The sequence below is a fragment of the Mauremys reevesii genome, linkage group 20 (genome assembly GCF_016161935.1).
Source record: "Mauremys reevesii isolate NIE-2019 linkage group 20, ASM1616193v1, whole genome shotgun sequence".
Lineage (NCBI taxonomy): Eukaryota > Metazoa > Chordata > Testudines > Geoemydidae > Mauremys > Mauremys reevesii.
Window position 1 is genome coordinate 6,396,159 of NC_052642.1, and position 24,953 is coordinate 6,421,111.

At 52.5% G+C, this 24,953-nt stretch overlaps 1 protein-coding gene across 4 annotated transcripts in view; it reads left to right on the plus strand.

The window, feature by feature from the left end:
* DTX2 (deltex E3 ubiquitin ligase 2) overlaps nucleotides 1-24,393 on the plus strand; it is a 58,492-nt gene extending 34,099 nt beyond the window's left edge. For 2 of the 4 annotated variants that reach the window (XM_039507672.1, XM_039507671.1), the window contains 6 exons: nucleotides 5,194-5,325; nucleotides 19,889-19,959; nucleotides 21,998-22,156; nucleotides 22,311-22,472; nucleotides 22,650-22,739; nucleotides 23,635-24,393. In XM_039507672.1, the coding sequence (XP_039363606.1) occupies nucleotides 5,194-5,325; nucleotides 19,889-19,959; nucleotides 21,998-22,156; nucleotides 22,311-22,472; nucleotides 22,650-22,739; nucleotides 23,635-23,859 (839 nt within the window). In that variant the 3' untranslated portion in view covers nucleotides 23,860-24,393. Of the gene's footprint in view, nucleotides 1-5,193; nucleotides 5,326-17,742; nucleotides 17,830-19,888; nucleotides 19,960-21,997; nucleotides 22,157-22,310; nucleotides 22,473-22,649; nucleotides 22,740-23,634 lie in introns of all 4 variants that reach the window. The other 2 variants (XM_039507673.1, XM_039507675.1) reach the window with 2 other exon arrangements.
* The last annotated feature ends 560 nt before the right edge of the window (nucleotides 24,394-24,953 follow it).

Sequence of the window (24,953 nt, forward strand, 5' to 3'; positions counted from 1 at the left end):
CTGCTCGGGTAGGCGTACTTGCGCTCGCTTTAATCCGCCCAACACAGCTAAAAATAGCCAGGAGCTCACCACGGCATGGACTTGAGCAAGAGCTGGGAACGTGGTTACGTACCCTGGGTTCCAGGTGGGCTGGTACAGTCTGGGCTGCTGCTGCTTCCCTGCTATTTTTAGCTGTGCCAGCTAAATTTAAGCTAGCGTGGGTCTGTCCACCCACCTGCAGTCACACCTCCTGATTGCAGTGTGGACGTACCCAGTGATTTCCGGGTGCCGAAGAGGAGTCAAGCATGATAAGCCACCGTTTCAACAGCGAAGCCGGCTTATCTGCATAAGGAAGCATCACAAGTAATTTTTACCATCAGGGTCCACAAGGGTTGATTGCTGAGTGCTAAGATTTCCTGTGTTGTGTTAGACGGGAAAAACAGCTGCTGGCTACGCAAATGATTCAAATGTGAGTGAGCCCAAAGAGTGATGCACTGGCCTCTTGCTCAGTGATTCCTTGGTTTCAGGAAGGATGTGCTTTGTCACTGTTGCGCACTTCGTTTCGTGCTGTTTGATTTCTCTGCCACGTGTCTTCCCCAAAGACAACAGACAGTAGAGGAGGAAGACAGCCCAGTTGTTCACCTCGTCCATATTCCTGCCTTCATGCTAGATGCTCCGAGGAGGAATTGCTCGTGATGTCATGTGATCATTGCTGTCTATGTTGAATAGTAGATATGGTTTCACCTCCTGACATGCTGTGTGGGTATAAAGTTCATGTAATACATTTCTATTTTATTTATGATGATTCATCACCATGAATATGCATTGTTAGTATATTGTCCCAGATGCACACTGGGATCATTATTGCTTTGGTAAAGATTAACTAATGAAACTGATATATTCTATGGCCTGTGTTCTACAGGAGGTCAGACTAGATTATCATAATGGTCCCTTGTAGCCATAAAAATCTGTTAACTCAGTTTTTTCAGGTGCACAGTTCTGCAGCTCCTGTGCTTTCTAATGGCATACGCACAATATTTCAGTGATATTCCCTCGAGCAGTTAAGCTTAGATCATTAACTGTTCAGTTCCATATCAGCTGTGTACATTTGAAGATGCACTTGGACCATGTTCGAAGTTCCTTACAAACTTTAGCTGATTGATTAACATAATCAAATTGTCCAATAAAGATGACAGTTAAGAGGAGCTTTACCATTTCTCCTCTGTGGCAAGCTGAAGAATTGTGTTTACATCCCTGCCTGATCAGAAACTTGTAAGCTGATTTATTATTTAGTAGAAGCAGTTTTGCCTAGTGGCTAGAACACTGGACTGGGGCTCAAAAGACCTGGGTTCTATTCCTGGCTCTGCCACTGGCCTGCAGAGTAACCATGGACAAGTCATTTCCCCACACCTTGCCTCTGTTTCTCCATCTGTAAAATGGGGATAATGATACTGATCTCCTTTATAAAGTGCTTTGAGATCTCCAGATGAAAAGCTCTGGATTGAGAGCTAGTATAATTACCATAGCACCTAGGACCCTAGTTATGGATCAGGATCCCGTTGCGTTAGGAGCTGTACAAACACAGAACAAAAAGATAGTCCCTGCCCCAAAGAGCTTACAATCTAAATGTGACAAGAGGCAAATGGATTGGGACCAATAGGGATGTACAGGGAAACAGCGAGGCGCTCTTGGTGACAGGCAGTGGACTCAGCACTCCACCGGTTGTCAAGTATAGGCTTCATGGCAAAGGGGAGTTTTGAGGAGGGATTTGAAGGAGGCTAATGAGGCAGCTTTGCAGACGTTTACAGGGAGCCCCTCCCAAGCGCCAGGGGCAGCATGGGAGACAGTGCGATGGTGCTTGTTCGAAAATGTAACCAGGAGATGCCTTGGTTCTACAGAGAACAATATATCTTGTCTCCTTCTGAATATGAAAGTGTGTTATTCCTAGGGCTAATATTCCAGTGTGGATTTGTGAATCTTCCTGCGTTAGGACCATTTTGACAGTCTAGAGAGGCACAAAACACTTGAGTTTTTGTAGCCAAAATCCTTAATAAACGTGGTAAAGCAAATTGAATGGTGTTCTGACTCCAAACTCAGCAGGTCCATACCCACCAATGCTAAGAATGAATTTGTTCGTCCTTCGGCCAATGAAAAGTGGCCGGTGGCACGTATGTGCAGCCAGTCGGAAATAGCGTGCTTGCAATGGCTGAGGTTAAGAAGGCTGGAATAAAAATGATCCACGTATTCTCCATTAATGAAAAGAAGGTCGCGTCCCATTGCTGTGGAAATGCTTAGGATATTGCAAAAGGATTTAAGGTCTAGTCGTGCTCGGTGCTTCCTGGAAATTGAGGAGTACCCTCGGCTTGCACTGGAAATCAAGGGTGCACAGCAGTCTTGCAGGAACCAGGTTTTTAGTCCAGGATTAAAAAGAAATTCGGTTCTGACTGGCATTTTTCATTGGTAATCTTATAGGCCTGATTCTTAGCTCAGTGTAAACTGGCATAGCTCTGACTTTGGCAGAGGTACATTGATTTCTAACAGCTGAGAACCTAGCTCTGAACCAGGACAATAGGCCAATAGCTTAATGTTTTCACCCACTAAAAATCAAGAGTCTCTCTTTACCGCAACCGCTGGGGGCGCTCTCTGCATTTCCTGTCCCATTGCTGCCGCTTAAGGAGTGCGTGCGTGTTGCGGTGTCGCAGTCCACCACGGTGGAAGGTGTTTGGAGATCAGGAGTGCTGGCCTCCAGCACGGTGTGTGGCAGACGCCGTTAGCTGGTGAGGAGGCAGTGGGCTTCCGTTTTCTCATGTCTCTTGGTAAGCAGGAGTGATGTGAAAGGAATCCCAGCGATTGACGTTCCTCGGAGATTGAGTTAAAAAACGATGTTTCATGTCTGTTGGAGCGTGGCTTGTAGTTTATCCATGTGCATGTGTCTAGATCTTGGATAGAACTTCATTCATCTCCTAAAAGCCTCTCCCTCCTCTAGCTTCTATCCTTTTTTCCTCTTCCCTTTATTTTTCTCTCATTTCCCCCCTTTCAATCTTCCATTTAAAAGAGGTTGCCTTGTTTCTTGCATCATCTCTGGTTTAGTCTGACATGCAGTTCTAAAATGCCTATCACCATAATCCTTGCCTGTCAGAGGAACGATCTGTGATAGCTTTTGCAGTGCTGTAGAAAGGATACAGATATCAGGCCCAGTTCTTCACTGCCTTGCACCTCTGGTAGTCGCTTGTTAGAGAGGAAGGATGATCTTGTTGTTAAGATGATGGACTGTGGCTTGGGAGATCTCAGTTTAATTCCCAGCTCTGCCACAGGTGTTGCAGGTGACCTTGGGTGAGTCACTTAATCGCTGTGCCCCACTTTCCCATCTGTAAAAGGGGTTAATAATCTTTCCTGTCTCTCATCTTCCATGGGCTTTGGATCAGACCCTGAGGTTGTCAGGTCTTAGAGTCAGGGGCTGTCTGCAGCTGTATAAGAAGGAGCTGTAGGAGTTACTGTAAAATGGGTACAGAACGCCGTCAGTGCTGCGAGTGGAGAATTCTTACTGGACAGCATTTCGCCCTGACCTTGCACAGGGACGTTTGGCTCTGCAAAGTCCATAGATGCTCTTAGTGAGTTTTATATTTTAGGCCGAGCTGATAGTGTCGCCTGAGACGTCCCATGATAATACCCTGTTTTCAGTTGCTTTTCGCTTGTGTGCATGTATGTGGTATTTTATTCTACTAGTTAAAGAACCATTTCATTTTGTGCATCTTTTATGCTGCCTTTCCCTCCCCAGCCAAACAAGGGTTTGAAAAACAAAATAGTTTTTAAGTATCAGCTAACAGAGTTATAAGCTATTGGTTACCAACACTCCTCATGTAGGAGGAACCCTAAGACAGGGGTTCTCAAACTAGGGGTTGGGACCCCTTAGGGGGTTATGATGTGGGGGGTCGCAAGCTATCAGCCTCCACCCCAAACCCCGCTTTGCCTCCAGCATATTAAAAAGTGTTTTTTAACTTATGGGGGGTGGGGGGTCGCATTCAGAGGCTTGCTGTGTGAAAGGGGTCACCAGTACAAAAGTTTGAGAATCAGTGCCCTAAGAACAGGGAAATACACATCGCTACATCTCATGTACTACCCTGGTGGTGAACTCTTGCTAAAAGTTGACCACTGTGAAGAGCTGCATTTAAAAGAGATTTTCTAAATATCCTGGTGTCTGTCAGGGTCGAATGCTCTTCTGCTGGGGAGTGAGGCAGGCAGGCGGTTCCTTGAATATGTCAGCATTAGGGCAGTTTTATTACATTAGATTGCATTATGTTACGTTACAGGATTGGAACTGGCCTGTATTTCAATAGTGAATGTTGCAGCGTTAGATCAATAGCGTCAACCCTGAAGTTTTGTCTGTGCCAAGTTCCCTTTAGGGAACAGGTGTCCTTTTAAGAGGAATAATTAACGTTAAGAAACTGAATTCAACAAATCCATGGTAGGACAGTGCTGTCCTGTGGCTTTGATTAGCAAAGCACTGAAGAGATCCGGCTGAAGTCAATGGGATGCTGTCATGCGTGAAGCTAAGCATGTGCTTACGTGTTTTAATGAGTCGGGGTCGATGTGCAGACAACGTGTTCCAGACTGTACGAGGCCTAGAACATGACAGTGAGCCCAATTGTGCTGTTGCACTGGTGTGAATCCGGCGTAACTCCATGGAAACCAGTTGAGCCACTCCAGATTCACACCAGCGTAAAGGAAAGCAGGGCCCTCAGTCTCAGCCCCAAGGAGTTTACAATCTAAGGAACGGATTTGGAAAGTGCTGAGCCTCTTCATGTGGAGTCAGAAGTACTCACCACCTCGCAGAGCTGAGCCTTAGAGGCACTTACCATCTAACTAGCGGAGCCCTACCTCACCGCTAATCCGTAGGCTCCAAGCCCGAGGTGGAGACAGGCCGCTTAAAGCAGCGGCTTCAGGTAGCATTTATCGTATTCATGAACATATTCCTCCGCTTTAATTTACTATCCAAGCTGTTCCCTCCTCTGGATTCCCCAGTTCCTGTCCTTGCACTGAAATCAAACTGAATCACCTTTCCCGTTTATTTGCTTTACAAATACTTTGGGTTCTTTGAATCAAGGGTTTTTTTTTATTTTCTTTGAAAAATTTATTCCTTTTCCCTCCCCCCCTTTAAATAAATTTATTTCCGCCTTGTTTCCTTCCTGCATGTTGACCTCGTGTCCCCTGTAGGCATGACGGCTATGCTGATGTCAGCCACTGGACTTCCTGTGCGTCTGACCTGTGCGCCACAACCTGCCAGCACCCGTAGACCCACTAAAAAACACAGCTCAGTTAAGGAAGGGAGGAAAGTGTCCAAGAAAGGTAGTTGCTGCTCAAACTCTCTGGTATTTGCTTCAATCTCCTTCTCTTTATCTCTGCGCTCACTATTCGTCCCGTCCCCCCCTTTGGCCTGCCTGTCTAAATTGCCGTGATTGGTGCACTCCTTTCATAAAGAGGAGCAGGGCTCTTCTCCCTTGCTCTAAACGCTCCTTGGTACATCGGAAAATAAGCTTGTAAAAATAGACCGTGCCTCTAACTAACCCAACCCCTTTCAACCGGTGATTAACATTGAATAACCCGGCAGCCAGACACTCAGTTCAGACCTGTCCCACCAGGATCCTCTATCCCTGACAGCCAGGGCTCGCTGGGCACTCTGGAGGTCAGTTATTACTATCTATTATTTGTATTACTGTAGCACCAAGGAGAGTCATGGCCCAGGACCCAGTGGGCTGGGGATCCCTTGCTGACCAGGGAGCTGGTGAGTCCCAGAGTTGTGGGGCCCTTGTGGAATACATCCTTCAGCTGCTCTCCAGTGGGTCTTCAGCTTGGGTGGCCCTGCAGGTCGTCCCTGAGCACAGGGAAAGAGGCGTCTTTCAGAGCAGCAAAGAGTCCTGTGGCACCTTATAGACTAACAGACGTTTTGGAGCATGAGCTTTCGTGGGTGAATCCCCACTTCGTCGGATGCCACAGGACTCTTTGCTGCTTTTACAGCTCCAGACTCCCACGGCTCCCCCTCCGATAGGTGTCTTTCAGACAACTCACTCCCTGGCCATGTAGGGCTTTGCCGGATGAAATGTGTTAAAGCCACTTCCTACAGCTCAGCATTGGGTTGAAGCGGTGGAACGGGGCCGGCTGCGTGTTGGTTTTCAGTATCTCTGCCCAGAATGACAGCAGTAGCAGCTCCCGGGGCCCTGGTGCAAGGCTTAGTCATCTCCCCAGTGGTTTCTCCACTTCCTGCCCTTCCCCATCTCCCAAGCCATGCAGGCTCAGCTTTGTGGAGGTCATTGTTTCACAAGCCGCCGGCCGGGTTGGGAGAGCCGGGCCTGCGTGTCTGTGTGTGCCAGCCCAGCCCTGTGCTCTACCATGGGGAAAGGCCAACGGCAGAGCTAAGGTGGAAATCTAGGTTCTTCCATCCTGGCGCTAGTGTGCTGACTGCTTGCCAGCCCAGCCCCAGAGCCACTGGGATAGTTTCCCTTTCCGGCCCAGGTGAAGCTGCTGGGCCCAGGTTTCTGCCTGAAGAGGGCACTTGGTGCGGAACTACACTACCAGAAAGAACGGGTCTTGTACCCAGAGCTGCAGCCTGAGCTGCCAAGTCTCAAGCTAGCAGGGAGTGTCCTAGGGATGCGCCACTTCTGCCTGGCCAGGCCTCCCATCAGAGTGCCCCCCTCCCCCTCATTCTGCACTTTGGGCTGTTTGCAGATGGGGGAGGAGGGCTGAGAGAGGCAACACAGCAGGTTTAAGCAGCACAGACTCATAGAAATGTCGGCCTGGAGGGGACCTGGAGAGATCAGCTAGTCCAGCCCCTTGCACCGAGGCAGGACCAAGTACACCTAGACCGTCCCTGACCGGTGTTTGTCCAGCCATGTGCCACTGGTGCCCCCTCCTACCTGGAAACCCCAATGGGGTCACTAAAGGGGCAGAGGGAAAAGGTTCTATGAATGCGTTTTGCGGGGTGGGGGGGAGATACTGGAGATCTTGGCAGTCAATGGAGGGAGGGAAGTGGGTTGCAGGGAGGTGGGGAGAGAAAGGTGAAGATGAGGGGACCCTTGAGGGAGGACTAGAGAGGGAGATGGAATGGGCAGGAGGAGAGTGATTCTGGGGGAGTAATGAAAGGAGGGGAACAGAAGAGAAGGGAAAGGGGACAGAGACACCAGGCTGCAAGTGGAAGAGGAGAGGAAGGAAAGGAGGATGAGCAAGGAGTGGGGGACACCAGACTTCGGAATGGGCAGGAGGAACGAGAGGAGGTGAGGTGGAGAAGAGACGTAGCGTGGAAATGGAGAGCAGTGATGAAGGGCCGAGCTGGGTGAAGAGCTCTGCCCTGGCAGTGTGGGCATTGAGCTGCTGGCGTTATTACAGAACGTGTATGATTGAAACACCCTGCCTGGCACTTCTCACCCACATACAGAGAGGGGTGCCTGTGCCAACGTGCTTCTGATCTAATTGGGGGGCGGGAAGATGCCCTCAGAATGACTGAGGACCAGATCCTCAGGTATTTAGGCACCGAACCAGGGCTGCCCAGAGGATTCAGGGGGCCTGGGGCAAAGCAATTTCCGGGGCCTCTTCCATAAAAAAAAAAAAAGTTGCAATTCTATAGAATACTATATTCTTGTGGGGGCCCCTGTGGGGCCTGGAGCCTGGGGCAAATTGCCCCACTTCCCCCCACTTCCCCCGGGCGGCCCTGCACCAAACTGATTTCAGTGGGAGTTGGGGGCCGAAATTCCTGTGAGGATCTGGGCCCACAAGCTTAAATTGGGCTCCCTGGGTCCCAGATTTACTTGTTTAGGGCTCTGAATTATTCTGCTGCAGTTCAAGCTGCATTGAAGGCCCAGGAGGGGTGAGTCACAGCAGGGGGGTGCTTGCCACCGAATGCAGCCGGAGGAACTGAAGCGGGAGGGAGGTTGCTTGGCCTGCTGGAGCTTTCGCACAGACAGGGAGCAGCGTGAAGGAACAGGGTGGGGAAGGGCACCAGGCGAGGCTGAAACAGGCGGGTGTGGTGGGTGTAATAGGAGATTAGGTCTAGACTCTGGTCATAGCCCCATTGACTTCAATGGAGCTGTTCTCCTTTGCCCCAGCTGAGGATCCGGCCCTAGACAGATCCTCCTAGCTCGGTCCAATTGTAAGTTCTGTGGGGCGGTGACAGGAGGTTTGTACAGGGCCTAGCGCAAGGGGAGCCTCTAAGCACCGTCGCACTATGAGTGAGTGACTGGCTGTGAAGCAGGAGCACAGTGGATGTCACGCTGCCGACGGGAGGGGTGGTAATGGGGCTAGGACAGTGCGGTGCCGGACTCAGAAAGGGCTCGGGAGTTTCAAGGTGATGGGGAATGAGCCAGGAAGCCGACAGAAGGGACAGAGGAGGGTGTCGGTCCCCGGGAGAACAGAGGGGTCAGTGTTCCCATGATGGATGTCACGTCGCCCTCCTGCCTAATCCATTAGCCCTTCTCCTTCCATCTGATCCGGCTGGAGCATTATGTGTATTGCCCTAGTGCCACCCTGAAAAGCAGGCCTGCTCCCCTGTTTGCTGAGGGCGTTAAGTGCCGCCCTGGCTGAGATCTCTTTTGTAGTGATCCTCACATGCAGCCTAGAGCTGTTAGCGTCACTGAGCCCAGATATGGAGCAGTGCTTCCTGCAGCCGTGCCCTGGGCCCAGCTGTGAGAGTCACTGAATGAGTTTAGCAGTTCCAGCCTGGCAGGGGAATAGCTGGGGGCTTTCTGACATTGCATGGAGCTGGCCCTAGACTGCACACGCTCAGCTGAATCCTCCTGCCCCAGTCTGCCTGCTGGGACTTGCCAATCGCCTGCCAGCCGGACTGTGGGAATTCGCCTCACTGCCCGCCAGGTAACTCGCGTGGACCAACCCTCCTCAGGGTACCAGCACCTCTGTCTGCTGGAGGAAATACAAGCTTTTCTTCCAGCAATGAGTGAGGGGTGGTACCACGTCAGTGGGCGAATGATCGCTCATGGCACTCGGGCATGGTCTGAGGGGTGCTGCATGGACGTACTTCCCTAGCCGGGCCTTTTCCAGCACAGATGTCCCATATTACTACACAATGGTTGGGTGTCTCCCCCCTGGAAGAGGAGAATGACTTATTCCATTAACCGTTTTGTTTGCTCATTGAGGTTCGTTTGCTTTATGTGGTGTGGGCCCAACCCTGCGAGGTTCTGAGCATTCAGCTCCCTGGGAATAAAGGGTGCTCAGCACCTCCCAGGATCAGGCCCTCTAAATTATTATGTCCCTGCTAGTATTAAAGGCCTCTGTCCCTGCTGGAGATCCTTAGCCATTACTGCCATGGAAATAAGCAAGGGCTACTTCAAGGGTGTGTTTCATTTTAATTAATCTTTTGCCCAGTCATTCTTTGTAGATCTGATAGCTGTAAAGATCAGAAATGACAGTTTTATCCCTTTGGTCCTGTTATGCTTCATAAGTTGTTGCATCACAAACACACACATTCTTGTATCCCAGCGAGATTTGTAAACTGATGCATCCTTGCGTGAAGGCATCAGTAAACTGTGTAAATAATTCGAATCTCTCTGTTCGGGTGCCCAGAGGCGTGGTAGTGGGATGCTTTCTGAACCTAAACATCAGTCGCTTCTAGCATCCTAGAACCCAGGAGGCTGAACTTTGTCAATTTCGCTGATGGCTAGTTTTAAGTCCTACATCAGCCATCCCAAATGCCTGTGTTGTTGCAGTTTGTTTCCATAGCAGCACTGCGGGATTTCACAGCTGATCTCACAGAGCGTTTTAATGAAGAGATCAGATCTGTGCATCAGCACTTCCAAGCTACATGCTGTTTAAAAGAAAGAGTTAAAGAAACCCAAAGTGGATTATGGTGCTCTTCTGCAAATGCCCAGCCTGTATTGACTGAGGAAGATAATTAGTGGATACCCTGTTGTTCTCTCAGTTCCGCAGATGATTTTCTGGTATAGATGATTCATACAGCTAGTGCATTTCAAGTTGCCTCAGCATTTCTACCTTATGTAAAACAGAGAACACAACATCTTTACCTTGGTATAAAGCTACAGCAAGAGAATCGGACTCCATCAGTGCAAAGGGGAAAGTAAAACAATGAATACCTTGAGATTAGGGCCACCCCACCATTTCTTCTTCCTGGCTGTCTCAGAACCAACCACCTAGCATGAGGTTCTCTAGCTAGCGCCTCAGCCATAGCTTCCCTTCTCCTGAGGTGGGTTTTTGGGGGGCAGGAGCAGGGTGGGGTTGCCTCGTGTTCCCAGTTGCTGGTCTGTTTCTCCATGGGGGCGTGGCTAATCCGTCGCCCGCCCTAGTCCAGCAACTCACCCCCGCTAGCTCTCAGATGAGCGTAAGCATTTGCCGATTGTCCTTCGGCCGGCAGAAAGCTGCAGACCGGAGCAGTGAGGAACTAAAGGAAAGTACCTCCTGTACCTGATTCATTTCACACTCATGCCACAGGAAAGAGCTGAAAGGGGGTCTCAAACCCCCTTCTTAAAGGGACAGAGCACCCTGTTACAATGGGGACGGATTCCTCCACCAAGGGTCCTATGCCGCATTGGTCTTCTAGCCTCTCCCGATTGCCTCAAGGGAGGTCCTTCCTCTGAGGTCACTAGAGACATGGGATTAGCAAGAGGAAAATGAAATAAAAACTCCACTCAAGGACTCATCCATGCCAAAGAACAGGAAAAACCAACTGCCCGAAAGCACGTCGGGCACAGCTGGGTTATTCAATGGAGGGCGAGTCTATGCTAGAAACGCTCCATCAGCGCAGCTGTAGTGCTGGTAGTGCAGACGCTCTGTGCCGCCAGGAGAGAGCTGTCCCGTCAGCACAACAAATCCACCTCCGCGAGGGGCAGGTGGCAGCAGGAGAAGCTCTTCTGCCACTATAGCACTATCCCCCCCCTGCGCTTAGGTCGGTGTAAGTGACGTCACTCAGGGAGGAGGCTTATTCACACCCCTGAGTGACGTAAATTATACTGGCATCAGTGTGTGCAAGCCCTCAGTGTAGCTGAAGCTTAAATCCCCTGGCTTCAAAAACAGGAGAAAGCTGTGCAAAAATATTTGGGGGAGGGGGGAACTCACTTTCCCTAACTTTAATGAGAAATAACGTCTCCATGTGTTGTGTGTGAAATAATAGCTGCTGCAAACCATATGGCTCCTTTTCATCTCCAGAAGGAGGTGTGTTACTGCTGTAAGCCCCCAAAACACAGCTGTGAAATGTTATCCCTGGAAAGTCCTCATCTTATCAACCTCCTACTCTCTCCAGCAAATGGGCAGCGTTAGGAAAATGGTTTATCCTCACGCCTTGAACCTTTCTTCCCTTCCCAAATGATCAATAAAGCACCAAAGGACCGGTGGGTGATGGACAAGATGGTTAGATTATGCTGTAGTATTTTTTCAACCCAGTGTTGATGCAAAAGAGCCATGGAAGAGTGTTTAGTGTTAGATGAACCAGGGCGGGGGTCGATTAAAGATTTGGACAAAGGCCTCGAAGCAAATATCCTTAAGTTACAGATTGGGGTAATACAAGGTGGTACATCTGGTGAATCATATGTGGTTGTTCTCAGATTGTGTCTTAACCTCTTGGTAGGTATAACTGCTTAGGTCTCTGCGTTTAGCTCTTTCTAAATTTCCAAATTCCCAAATGCTCAGCACCCACTATTGGGGCTGAATTTTCAAAAGAGCTGAGCAGCTGGCATGCATGAGGCACGCTAGTATCCCCTGGAGAACCTGGTTACCTCCCGTGGTGCCTGTGGTGCAGAGATCTTTGAAAACCTGTCTCCAGCTGCCCTGAACCCAAGGCCTCTAGCTTTGCCGGGAGCTTCTTAGGGCTTGACAGGGCTCTTGTAGCTTCTCATGGGAATTATTGGCATAATACTAATGGATGGGGATAATGTGCCAAAATCTGGTGCCTCTTTGGTAGAAACTAGCCAGTCCTCTAGTGAATGAATCCATCCTGCTCAGGGCAGGAGACAGAACCTATGGGGGGCCCCTTGCTCTCAAACACTCCCCTGTTGGCACCTTCCCCTTGGCGCTGTGGGTTAGCGCAGTGCCAGAGGAGATTGCATAGGGTGACCCAAGCCGCTCCTCCCCATGGAGGCTAGGTTACATCCTGCCAAACTGTGATGCCTTTTTACATACCCATTCCTACGGGGCCCTCTGCTGTGGATACAGGCCTGTGCAACATTGAGGCCGGCAAAAACCCTGCTCCCCTCCATCGGCGCAGTGCTTAGCGGAGATGCAAAGCGAAAAGAGCCGGCAGGAGGCTACGAATTCAGCTGGTGTCGTGTGTAGCAGCAGGTGTCAGAGGGCCAGCACCACAGGAGTGTGTGATCATTTTATACCCCAGGCTCAGAGGAGTCTCTAGCTTGTGAGATGGCAGAACCCTCAGTATTCTGAGGCGGGTGTCCCAGCCGCTGTGCCCAGCAAGACCCATCCTAGCTTTCGAAGTCTCTGCATGACCCCATTGTCCTAGCCCGTCTCTGTAGGGTTAGCCTCCTCTTCCTGTCCTCGTTTTATCAGAGACTGGGGGGTCTTCTGGGCAGGGGATCTCTCCTTAGTTGCTCTGTAAAACCCCACGCTCCTATGTGGTGCTCCATAAATAATTCGGGAGAACCCAGGGTTTATGCGTCTGGGCCGCGGAAGGTTGGAGCAAGGAGCGTCCTCAGTATTTCCGCATGTGGGTGAATCTCGCTAACAGCTTTCATTTGTCTTGTGCTGTAGAAAGGGACACACGGGTCGATGGTGTTATGGTGCCTCCTAAGCAGACCTCGCTGCTGGCGTAACTCCAGCCAGCTGCTTCCCTCTGTCCTTTTGCTGCCGCCTCCTTGTCGGCCTCCTTTCCCTCTCCAGCTCCCAGCCCAGAGGACAAGAAGAATCTTAGAAAGGAACAGCCCAGAAGCAAACGCTCCAGAGTGAGGTATCTGGTGCCTGATCCCGCAGTCCGAGCTCAAGATCCCAGCCACGGGCCTGAGACTGGCGTTGACGTGCTACCAGACTGGGCCACCTTGGAAGAAGTGGGCAGTGTTGAGCGTCACCTGCAGCCGTCCATGTAGCTAATCTGCTGCTTAGGGCTCAGCCCGTGCTCTGCAGCCATAGATCTCAAAGCGCTTCACAAGCCTGCGGGCCGGTTGTCTGCCTCCAGGCTGGCCCAGAACCTGCAGAGCAGGCTTGTTTCCCTGCGAGGAAAGCTGGAGCTGCTGGCTTCGCAGCGACCACAACCACCTGAGAGATTTCCAGCCCTGCACGGCTTGCTCGGCTGGTCCCACCTGCCAGCCGTGCATGGAACCCAATCCCCTCCCCTCCTCCTCCAGCCCCCTGCATTCCACAACTGTTAGGCTAACGTGGCAGTTGCCTTCTAGGAACATCCCCCCCCCACAGGGATTTTCTGTCAGGGTAAGTGCTGGGCAGGGGGAGCTGGGACCCCCTCTCTTCACCCTGGGACCGTGGCAGAGGGGACTGACAGCACAGGCCATAGCGAGCGCTGCTCGGCTCCGGGTCTCCCCCTTCTGGCGCCAAAGGGAGTCAGCCTGTTCTGGGTGCCGGCGCTGCCCCTGTGAATGGAGGGGGCAGGAGGGATTGCTTAGAAACACTCCTGGACCCACGCAAGGTAACTCAACCTTCCCGCTCCTGCTGGCTGGTACCAAGCAGCTGGAACCAACCCCGCCCCCCTCCACCCTAGCATCTCCCCATGGCTGAAGCTGAGATTTTCCTGCTGCCCGAGGGCCCACGGGCCTCCCTTTGGCTCTGAGAGGCTAGACTCCATCGTGTCCCTGGGGCTAGGCCAGTCCAGGGGTGCGGGGGGATGGTTTTGACAGCGTGGCTGGGCAGAGTGTCTTCCCCGTCCCCATCCCATCAATCCTGCTGGGAGCTTGCCTTCGCCCTGGTGAGATGCCCATTGGCTGGGGGAAGAACCCAAGTCTACAGTCATCAAATAAGCTGCTGGGTAAGATTTTCACAGGGCTCCTGGTGGCAGGAGCCCAGTACCCCCGACCTCTATCTCCTCTGGCGGCGCTGGATGAGCGCAAGGCTACGAACATTCAGAGGGCAACATTCAGTGGTTTGAGCATTGGCCTGCTAAACCCAGGGTTGTGAGTTCAATCCTCGAGGGGTCCACTTAGGGATCTGGGGCAAAATCAGTACTTGGTCCTGCTAGTGAAGGCAGGGCGCTGGACTCGATGACCTTTCGAGGTCCCTTCCAGTTCTAGGAGATTGGTATATCTCCAATTATTACCTAATTTACCTAACAGAATCGCAGCGAAGGTTCCCGTGAATGGTGCAGTCTTGCTCTCGCATTTGGTGGGAACTAGAAAGTAAAGGAGAGTCTCAGCTTCCATAGAGGCGACCGTGCCCTCTCTAGGACGGAAGGAGCACAAGCAGCTGGATCTAATCTCAGGGGGCTGGAAAGAGAGACCTGAAGATACACACGCTGCTTTACCAGTCCGTCAGGCCTGGGGTAGAGGCTCTCACTGACCCCTTCCGAACCCCCAGGGCTCACACTTGCTGTGTATGCCACCCCACCTAAAGAACCGAGCTGTGGTGGAGAAGACTGAGAAACGTCAGGGCCTTGTCCTTGCCTGCATCTCTTCCTCTCTGTCTCATCTCTCTTTTCATGCTCTGTCCCCGGACATGGCCAGAAGGATAAACCTCACAGTCCACCAACACTTGGGGTCAGGGCCGTCCTGCACAAGACTATCCGGACCCCGAACAGTAATCCTTCATGCCAAGAGAGCCTTTCAACCCAGAGAGCCCAAAGGTCCGTGGGAGCGGGGAAGGGTTAGGGACCCAGAGAATGAGCTAGGAACTTGCCCAGGGTCACACAGATGGGGCTGTGGTGGAGCTGGGAATAGACTCCAGGTCTCCTGAGCCCAGGTTGGTACCCTCAGGATTACGTCTGTTTCCTTCATTCCAAGGATGTGCATTCACCCCTCTCCACCTAGCCCAGTGACTGGCAGCTGGTCACTCGTATCCCCCCCCTTTGGGTTGGTGTCTTTAGGAGCTTCATGAAGATCCCGATTGGCCAACTCCATGAGGAACAAAAAACACATCTTTCCTCCACCACACACCCCTCCCTGAGCCAGTCCCACCCCTGGCTCCCCATAGCAAGGCTGAATACAAGAGTGGCGTTATCAGTTAAGACCAGGACAGTGTTTAAATTCACACACACACTCTCCCCTCTCTGAGTATCCCTGGTTTGCTCCCCCAAACACACTCCTCCCTATAATCTCCCATGGCTCCTCCCCAATCAGGGATGGCCTCTCCCACAGGTGAATCTTCTTCCTTTTAATAGCTCCCTCAAAGGGCAGTGCAAACAGCTCCCTCTCTGAAATTGGGTCTAGCTGTGATCTACGGGGGTGGGGGGCAGAGCCTTCTTTCAAAAGGGCTCCTTAACGCAGGCAGCCTTCTGGTGAGGAACCCCTGAGCTATTTGTATTGAAATCATCTGAAGTGTCTGTTTCACAGGCTCCTGATGCCATCTCAGGTACGGACCTGCCTACAGTGAGGATCTTGGTATCAGTTTGTGCTGCGGTGGGTGTCTGGTTCCTCTAGGCCCAGCTGGTACATGCTAGCTCCTAGAGCTGCTTTTGTCAGTTAGGACCTTTGAGGGGTCTGTGGGGTCTCTCAGCCTTGTAGGCGCATGTGCTGTAGCCTGGCCACCGAGGCTTCCCTATGTGGTCATTGTGTCTTGGCTTGTTGAGACAGGCAGTTATGCCCACAGCTGAAGGGGGGAATCCCTGGGATTCACCAGTTCTTGTGGCTATGCCAAGCCACTGCTTCCTGTCCGTGGGACTGTCTGTGCTCCCCTGGAGAGGGCTGCTAAGTTTGTCAAGGGCTGGATGAGCCCAGAAACTGCCCAGCTAGATTGCATCTGTACTGGCCGAGCAGAGACGCTAAGCATCTTCGCCAGACCCTTTAAGCCGTTCTCTGAGTGAGGTCCTTGGGAACAGCATCCTGCTGCCTCCTACATCTCAGAGAGTAATAGGCAAACTGAGGCAGGGCCCCTGCCATCTGCTCAGTCCCGGGCTGGCCCTGGCCATCATGGTTTTCTCTCCCTGAGCCCACTTGTCAGGTCAGTCAGGAAGATCTCCTCCCCCATTTCTTCCCCCGCCCCGAGCGTTCCACGTCAGGGAATCTGATGGCTGGCAGCATGAGGATGGGATTTCTTGGCACAGGCCCGAGCTCCTGGTCCCTAATCTTGTCTCACAACGTGCAGTGGGGTTTCCTTAAGACCAGGCTTCTCGCGGACTAGCACTGTGGGGGTGTAACTAGCAGCCATTTGTGCTAGTGGGGCTCCTGGGCCTGGCTGGACCTTAGTTTCTTGTGCTTATTTGAAGTTCTGGGCTTGCTGGGTGAAGTTCTCCATGCTGTGCTCTTCAGGAGGTCAGACTAGAGGGTCTTTGTGGCCCCTTCTGGCCTTTAAAATCTAGGAATCTCTGTTCCAGGCCATCAGCTAGAAACTCTTTGTTGCTAGCATAACTCTGCTGCAGGGGCAGGGGGGTCTCTTGTCTTGATGGGGCGGGTTTCCCTGGAGCTACAGGCCTTGGGCTGGATCTTGGTCCCGTTGATATTAGTGGGAGTTTAGCCGTTGACTCCAGTGCAAGTCAGAATTAGCCCTCAGAAAGTAGCCTTTCAATAGCCCTTTCTTCATCCAGGAAGGCAGATGCAATGGAATCGTTTCTTACCGGACAAGGTAGCTTTTCTTCTCCCCTCTCACTGTCCAGAAGGGTTATTCATTCGTGCGTTCCTATTCATCGGTATGTAGCCTGGAACCTGGCCACGTCTTCTGGGTGAAAGCTGGCTGTCGAGTGCCCCTGGAATTCTTTGTGCCCCAAATCCAGGTGTTTGAGAACTGAAGAGACCAATTTGTCCGACATCCAGAGCAAAGGGAGGGACCTGAGGCAGCAGAACCTTTGCCCACTTGATCAAGGAATGTCACCTTCGCATAAAAGTGGATGGTCCTCTCTGTCTGCTTCGTAAAACTACTTTCTACTCTGAAAAGTGACTCTGCATGAATGGTGCCCGTCAGACCCAATCCCTGTGTAACCACAACTGCTCTCTTCAGTGACCAAAACAAGCTGTAACTCCTGTATTTTCCTGTTAGCGTTTCCGAGCTGTCGGAGAGAGTGCTGGAACCTAGGCTGTTCATTGGTGGTGGGGTTGTTTATTGAGTTGCCTTTAGAGAGCCTGCTCTTGGCCACGCCTGAGCCCAGGAGCCTGCATCCTGCTCCACAGCGGTGGGGTTAACAGGGTGACAGAATTGGAAGACAGGGTCACCGAGGTGGATCTGCCTTAATGAGCCTTCACTCTTGGGGACCCTGCAGGAGGCGCACAGGGTGTTTGCGGCGCTTAGGGAAATGCCTTTTGGAGTGGCAAATGGAGGAAACCTGACCAGGGGACGCTGAGAGCCAGTTTTGCCCTTCCAGGGACACTGAGAACGTGGTGTCCTCTTGGGTGGAGGGGCTTGGAGCGTCAGCCACTGAAACTCCTCTGCCTTGTGGTAGGCCTGAGTTCCTCATTGCAAGCTGCCTTTGCCAGGTCCTGTGGGCCCCTCTAGCTCTGCTGGCTGGGATGGAGGAAGAGGAGAAGGGGCAAGGAAGAATTACTTACTGGTAATGGCATTTGTCGTGGCACTCCTCTTCCCCCACCCTGCACCCCTCCGGCCCCGCTCTCGTCTGTAAGTCTATTTGGCTTTTCAGGAGGGCTGAGTGGGGAGGGAGTGGCCGAGCACTCGAGACCAGCTGAGTGACTAGTCCTCTCTTTTGCCCTCTGCTAGGTGGAGTCATAACGTCGATTGTGCAAATGTTTCCCTTTACAGGCTGGTGGAAGAGCCTGATCGCGTCTATGATGGACACGGTTACTGGTAAGGAGCTTTGTCGCCCTGCCGTCGGGTCGCGTGGCACCTGGTGACAGCGCGAGGGGCACCGGCCCACTTTGCCCTGGCTCGTGTGACCCATCACAGGTTCTTGGCTCCCAGCTGCGTGGTGGGGGCTTCCTGAGCGCCTCCGTCCCACAAGGAGCCAATCCCAGTCTAACCCGTTTGGGAGGCAAGTGAGCTGCTTAATGGAGCCCCCTTGTCCTTTATGACCCCCTGAGTGCCGAATTTCAGGGTCAAGGTGTCTGCTAGAGCAGGTGAACCCCTGAGCTGCCCAGCTCTCATTGCATTTCAGTGGGCACTGGGCATGGATGCCCCGAGGCCCCTCTGCCAAACCCAGCCCCAGCAGCCTGCTGCCATTCAGCAGGCAGCTCACGGGATGGTCTGCAAATCCCACCTGAGCTTTGTGTGCGTGTTTGGGGGGGCATTGCCATTGGGGGAGGGAGTGGTTCATCCCATCTCCTTGGGTTCAAGGGGAGGAGTTCATTCTCTTCCTACACCTGGGCTGGGTCAGGGCCATGACTTGGGATTCTTCCTCCTTCTCCCCATGTTTCAGGGCAGGGGTGGGGGAGCCTCCAGGGGGCTTTTCACCTGTGGGAAGGAGTGTGGTGAAATGCCACCCTAACCATGCTGGTCGGGAGCAGCTGGCCCCACGGCCCATGTCAGGGCTGGCAGGAAGCTGGTCTTTGACAGCTGTTTGATGTCCTACCTGAGGGGGACTAGAAGTCTCCATTCAGAGCCTCATGGACCAGTGTCCACCATTGTGGCACTACGGGTTCTCTGCCACGTAGGTGAGCTCAGTGAAAAGCGCTGTACCTCCCCATCCCCAGCGGTGGTCCTAGACCAGAGTCCGGGTAGGGTGGTGGGTGGGGAGGGAAGGATACCCTGAGGTACCAGCAGGAAGGAAATCCATTCCTGTGCTGAAGGGCAAGCCGTGGGACCGCAGTGGGGCATATGTGCTTGCACTGGCGCTCAGCTTGGGGAGAACTCAGGTGAATATAAGGATTTCAGGCCATGATCCTCAGGCCATGATCCTAGGCACAACTTACATGAAATCAGTGGGATGCCTCAACACCTTTGTGGATCCGGGCCTCTGCCCAGTTAATAATTCTGGAGACTTGCTTCCATTTTATTAAGAAACCCGCTTATTTTAGAAACCCCAGTGACTTGTGTTCCATGGGAGTTGCCGGCCAAGATCAGCCGTGAGACGTTCACAAGAAAGGCCCTTTCCTTTCCGAGGAAGGGTTTGCTTTCCTGCTAGGAATGCAATATCCAGCAGTGACGCTTATTGCACTCTCGTGCTGCTTCCTGGCATAAGGAGAACACCTTGACAAGTGCTGGGTCTGACCTTGGTTGTGTCTTCACTTGAGATTTTTGCCGGGCTCTCTTTGGGATGGGAGCACTAGTGCATATAGATAATGGTTTTCAGACTAAATATGTACGATCCATAGAGTATGTGTCCCAATGATGTAGGATCCATGGCACTCTTCCATCGTTGCAGTGTGTATGGTCCTTGAGCCTGGTTCTGAGACACAGGGTAGCAAAATACGGGTCTTTGAAAGGTGGCAGTGTCTAGTATGAGGGGAGGGCATAGGACAGCAAAGTGTCGGCAGACTAGAGAAGATCCTGAGGTCTGCTTCAGATTGACTGAGCATCCGCAGCTCCCATTGACTTCAGATGGAGCAGTGGCTGTTCGCCCCGCGCAGTGGTAGCTTTTACAGCCTGATTCTTTATCTCTTTGGCATTTACCGGGAGACATTTTCTGGCCTGTGTTTTGCAGGACGTGTGAGCGCTGGTCCCTTTTTTTTTTTTTTTGGCCTTAAAACCGACACATTTCCTGCACCCGTAGCACCTGAGCCCTGTAGCAGAGTAGCGCTGACCAGTCACTATGGCCCCCGCTGGACTAACTTGCTCCAACTCTAACCCTTAACCGTTTTCCTTGCTTTGCTTTCCTCCCTCCTTAGCCGCCTCTCGCTCATGTTGTACCTCCTGGGATCTTTATTTCCCGATGGGCTTTTTTTTTCTCTTCTTCCCTCCCTTTCTTCAGTGAGCCCAAGCGAGCACGAGCAGGTGGTGAGGAAATACTTGGAAGAGCTGAGAGGAGCCCCCGCTGATGAGGTGAGTGCGAGGACTCCCAGGAGTCTCTGATCACAGTGTTCTTCCCCCAGAGAGGGGAGAACGGAAGAAACGAAAGCAGTTGTGGGCTGGATAAGAGGCCGCCCTACTGCATATCGGGAAAGGCTCGTGTGAAACCTACACAATTCTTTAGACTGTTCGCCAGATCCTCAGCTGGTCACTTCACAGATGCTATGCTCACACACCAGCTGAGGATCTGGCCCACAGATGACTTCCCAATGGACCCCCTGTTAATGGTCTTGTCAGCACTAGGTGAAAAGGCCTGTTGGTTGGAATCTCTCTGCAAGGCCTGTACGCTGCCTTGAGCTCCCAGACCGTACCTAACAATGCATGTGAGTGACACTCCAGGGTCCCTGTTCCTACTCTGGGACACCACTGCTCTCTGCCTTGCTGGTGGGTGTGTGAACTGGAGCTTCTCCAGACTCCAACACAGCCAGAGTCTGAAGCAGCCCAAACTTCCCTGTCTGTTGGGAAGCACCCAAACGAATGGGAGGCAGTGGTGGATGCTGACTTGGGACCTTAGACTGGTAAAAGTGCCCCCAAAGGCTGGGACATTTATTTAGAGGGTCCCGTGTGCAGACTCTAGTGCTTTGAGGAGACAGCTGCAATGGGACCTCCCAGCAGAATATATGCAGCTCAAATGTGTGTTGCCTACAGAGATCTAATGGGGGGGAAAACTGCCTTGCTCAGCAGCTAACAAAATACATTTCAGCGCCCCCGAGTCCGCTTTGGCTCCAGGAGCTCTGAGGCGGGATAGGAAGTTACACAAGGCTGCCTCCTTATTTAGCCTAATACTCGAGTGTGAAGAGGTTTGGCTTCTTCTAATCTGTAAGCGAGTACGCTGCTCACGGGCAGAGACCAGGCTAGCGAACCCCGCTCCCAGGTTGGGCTGGCCCAGCTTTCCAGGGCGCTCTCCTCCCGTAGCTACGAAAACCGTCTCGTCCCACCACCTCCACCTTTCACCAAAAACTCCAGGGTGTAAACGTCCGATGCCAGCCGTGCACTCGTTAGTTGCTGGCCTCTAAGCCAGAGGTTAGGGTTTCAGGGTGTGTACAGTAACTCCTCACTTAACGTTCGTCCTGTTCCTGAAAATGCCACTTTAAGCAAAACGATGTCAAGTGAATCCAATTTCCCCATAAGAATTAATGTAAATGGGGGAGGCGGGGGCGTTAGGTTCCAGGGAATTATTATTATTATTTATTTTTTTTGCCAGACAAGACATATACACTTTAAACAAGCAATTTAAAACCGGTATTAAACAGCCTGGCAGCCCCCCTACCAGCTCCCCTACGTCCCCCCAGCGCCTCCCACCTGCCAGCGGACCCTGCAGATCAGCGCCTTCCCTCTCCTCACCCCGCCTCCTGCATGCAGCAATCCGCTATCTCGTGGCATTCAGGAGGCTGGGGGAGGAGCGAGGAAGCGGCACACAGCCTCCCCCCTCCCTCCCCTGCCTCTTGAACGCCACAAACCAGCTGATTGCCGCGGGCAGGAGGTGTGGGGGCCGAGGGGGAAGGCGCTGATTCGCAGGGGCCGCTGGCGGATGGGAGGTGCTGGGGGTCGCAAAGGGGAGCTGAGGGGGGGGCTGCCAGCCATGGACAAAGCAGGCGGCCAAATGACGACATAGCGGAGCATTGCACAACTTTCAAGAGCATGTTCTGTAATGAAGCAAGGACGTAAGATCAATACAACATTAAGTGAGAGGAGTTACTGTATAGGACTTTGGGGTCCTTCAGGATGGGAGGTGTTGTAGAAATACTTTTTTAAAATTAGATTATAGGGACAGACCTCTAGAGATCACACCGATAGACAAGTCAAATAAACTAGAAGAATCAATGTTTTCCCAACAGGTAAAAGCTCTGGGGGGGGGCAGAGACTTCCTCAGACTTCAAAGGGGGTTTTTAATGCCACTGAAGACTAATTTCTAAATAGTCTCTCTGGCAAGCTGATGCATCAACGGAGCTAATGTTGGATGCAGCCCAATGCTGACGGTAAATGGCGTCTCTCCTTGCTCTGTTTCAAGGACTGTATCATCTGTATGGAAAAGCTGGCATCGCCCTCTGGCTACAGTGATGCCTGTGAGTGCAAGACAATCAAGCCGGAAGCGGTGGGGCAACTGACCAAATGCCAGCACGCTTTCCACCTGCTCTGCGTGCTGGCCATGTACGCCAATGGGAACAAGGTACTGCACCGGCCCGGCCCACTCTTCCCTACGAGACCTAGCACGGCCGGGTCCTGACCCAGGAGTAGGGCCCAGGACGGCAATACCGATAATAGTGCCAGTGTCCTCACTACTGCCGTGAAATCCCGCTGACAGTGACCCCTTTCACCCACAGGATGGCAGCCTGCAGTGCCCCTCCTGTAAAACCATCTATGGCGAAAAGACGGGCACCCAGCCGAAAGGGAAGATGGAGGTTTCAACTTTCACTCAGTCCCTTCCCGGCCACCAGGACTGCGGGACGATACAGATCGTGTACTCCATTAGCAGGGGAATTCAGGTACGCAGGCAGCCGTAAGCCCCTCAGGGCAGCGACTGTCTCCGGTTCTGTCTGAACATCCCCCAGGCCCTACTCCGTGACTGAGACACCCAGGTTCTGTCGTCATGCGCCTAATACACAGACGGTGAACTAAAGGAGCCGGCATGGTACAGGATTGATTGCCTTTATCTGTTGCAGGGGCCGGAGCACCCCAATCCAGGGATGCCATACACAGCCAGAGGCTTTCCCCGGTACTGTTACCTTCCCGATAATGAGAAGGGCAGAAAGGTAATGAAAGTTCTGATCCAAGTGGTGACTTCGCCAGTAACCGGCGCTCGACCTTTTTCCAGTGGGGCTGAATGGACTTACTTCAAGTCTTACAAGAGCCACGCACTTGCTCCCCGTCTGTGCAGTAACTGAATTCACGTGGTGGCTCTTAAGTTTGCAAATCACAAGTGACTTGCAATCTTAGTCCATGGCTGGTGCGTCCTCTGCCTGGAGCACGAGCACATACTTCGCGCCTCCTACGATCAGGCAGGGTTTTCTGCAAGGAGCTGAGTGCCTTGGACTTCCACTGAGTTGAGTGGGTGTTGGCACTCAGTACCTGGCAGGGTGGGTCCCTTTGGTAACTGCAAGGACAGTTGGGTAAAGGGAGCAGTTTGATAAGGGAGGCTGTGGAATCTCCGCATCTCCTTGGTTTAATACCATGTTTTTGGAGGAGGGGAAAGGCACTGGAAGCCGTCGGTGCTAGCTTGTACCCATACCAGGGATGGACTAGGAGGATATTGCATAGATCCAGAGGGAGCAGGGCTTGCATCTCCTGCCTCTCTGGGAGGGAAGGAAGTCGGCCTGCTGGTGCTGCGGGTCATTAATACTGATACTTACCCACCTTTGCAGAGTGCTTTGAGATCCTCAGGCGAAAGGGGTTAAGTGTCATTTCCCCCACACTGTACAGCCAGGAAACTCGGGACCTGAGAGGGGATGTGATCTGCACCAGCTAGCTCAGGAATAGAGCTCCTGGCTTGCAGCCTGTTGCCCCAACCACTAGGCCATGCTGCCTTCACCACTTGGGCAGCGCTCCCACCATGTGGCCATTGAGCCTGGGAAAGGAGGGAACTGCAGGGAGGGGAAATCGGCCCTGGACTTGGGTGGATAATCGAGCTTTCCCCTTTGCCGTCCCTAGGTCCTGGATCTATTGAGGGTGGCCTGGAAGAGGCGCCTGATTTTCACCGTAGGCACTTCCAGCACGACCGGCGAGAGCAACACGGTGGTGTGGAACGAGATCCACCACAAGACGGAGATGGACACCAATCTCAGCGGCCACGGTTACCCCGACCCCAACTACCTGGACAATGTGCTGGCGGAGCTGGCGGCTCAGGGCGTCACCGAGGCCTGCTTGAGACAGTAACTCGCCTCTGTCCCGGCTCCACGGCGCGTCTGTGCAATGCACAGCGAATGCCTGCTCCAGCCTCTGGCGGGCGGCTAGTGCACTTATTCCTGTTGCCTTAAGTTCCTGTCTCTAATCACTTGTGTTCTGAGCAATAACATGGTATTTGGGAATCACGTGCGGTCTGTTTTCTGGAGAGCAGGTTATTTTTGTATAAGCAAAGGGTCCTGATGTTGGGATCTCGGGCGTGACACCGGAGCGCTCCTGCTGCAGCCAGGGCATGCTTGGAATATGTTCCCTAGGTGGCCGATCAACTCGCTTCTCTGTGTACTTTCGAAGCCCTTGGGAAGTCCCAGTCCTGCTCCCTCACTGCGTAGAGGGACGTCTTGCTGGCTCTGGATCAGCAAACAAGTGGCCAGAAATGTCCGTACTCATCTGGCTAATGCACCGGAGCACTGCTCAGACACTGCCGAGTGCATCCTTTCTCCCCCTTCTCCCCGGGTAGCTGATTTAATACATGTGCTGTGCTCCTAATAAACGCTGCATTGCTATGGAGAGTTGTCATTAGCCTTGAAGGAATCTCGTGTGTCTGATGCTCTAGTCTATTTTGTTCTGATACGTGGTCCTTCCCTGGAGTTTGGCTAACGCTGGAGAGAGCCAGGCCTCCTGTTCTTCAGCAAAAGATAGTGGTGGCCACCTGTCCTGCCATAGCAGGGCTTCTCCATCAGGTGTGACCCAGTGTGGCAGGGATACAGCAGGAGCAATCCTGCCAGGGGGAAGGACGGTTCCTGGAGTCCGTGGATGGGCTCTAGTCATTGGGACTTCCCTTTCATGGTGCTGTTGTCGAATGAGGAGTAGCGAGGTGGTCTGCAGCACAGTGCAAGCTGTGCCTTTCCTGGCAGAGGCTTTGCAAATAGTGCCGCAGGTCTCGAGGAAAGAGCGGGGCGTGTCATTCCCCAGCAGCAGAGTCTAGGGTCTGTGGTCAATTCCCCACCCTCCTCGGATACTGTCCTACAGCATTACAGAGCTGTCCAACAGGAGCTGAGACCCAGCAGCGGCAGTCCCTGGGTGAGACAGGTTAGCACGTGACAGCCAGAAAACCCCTCCCCAACTGC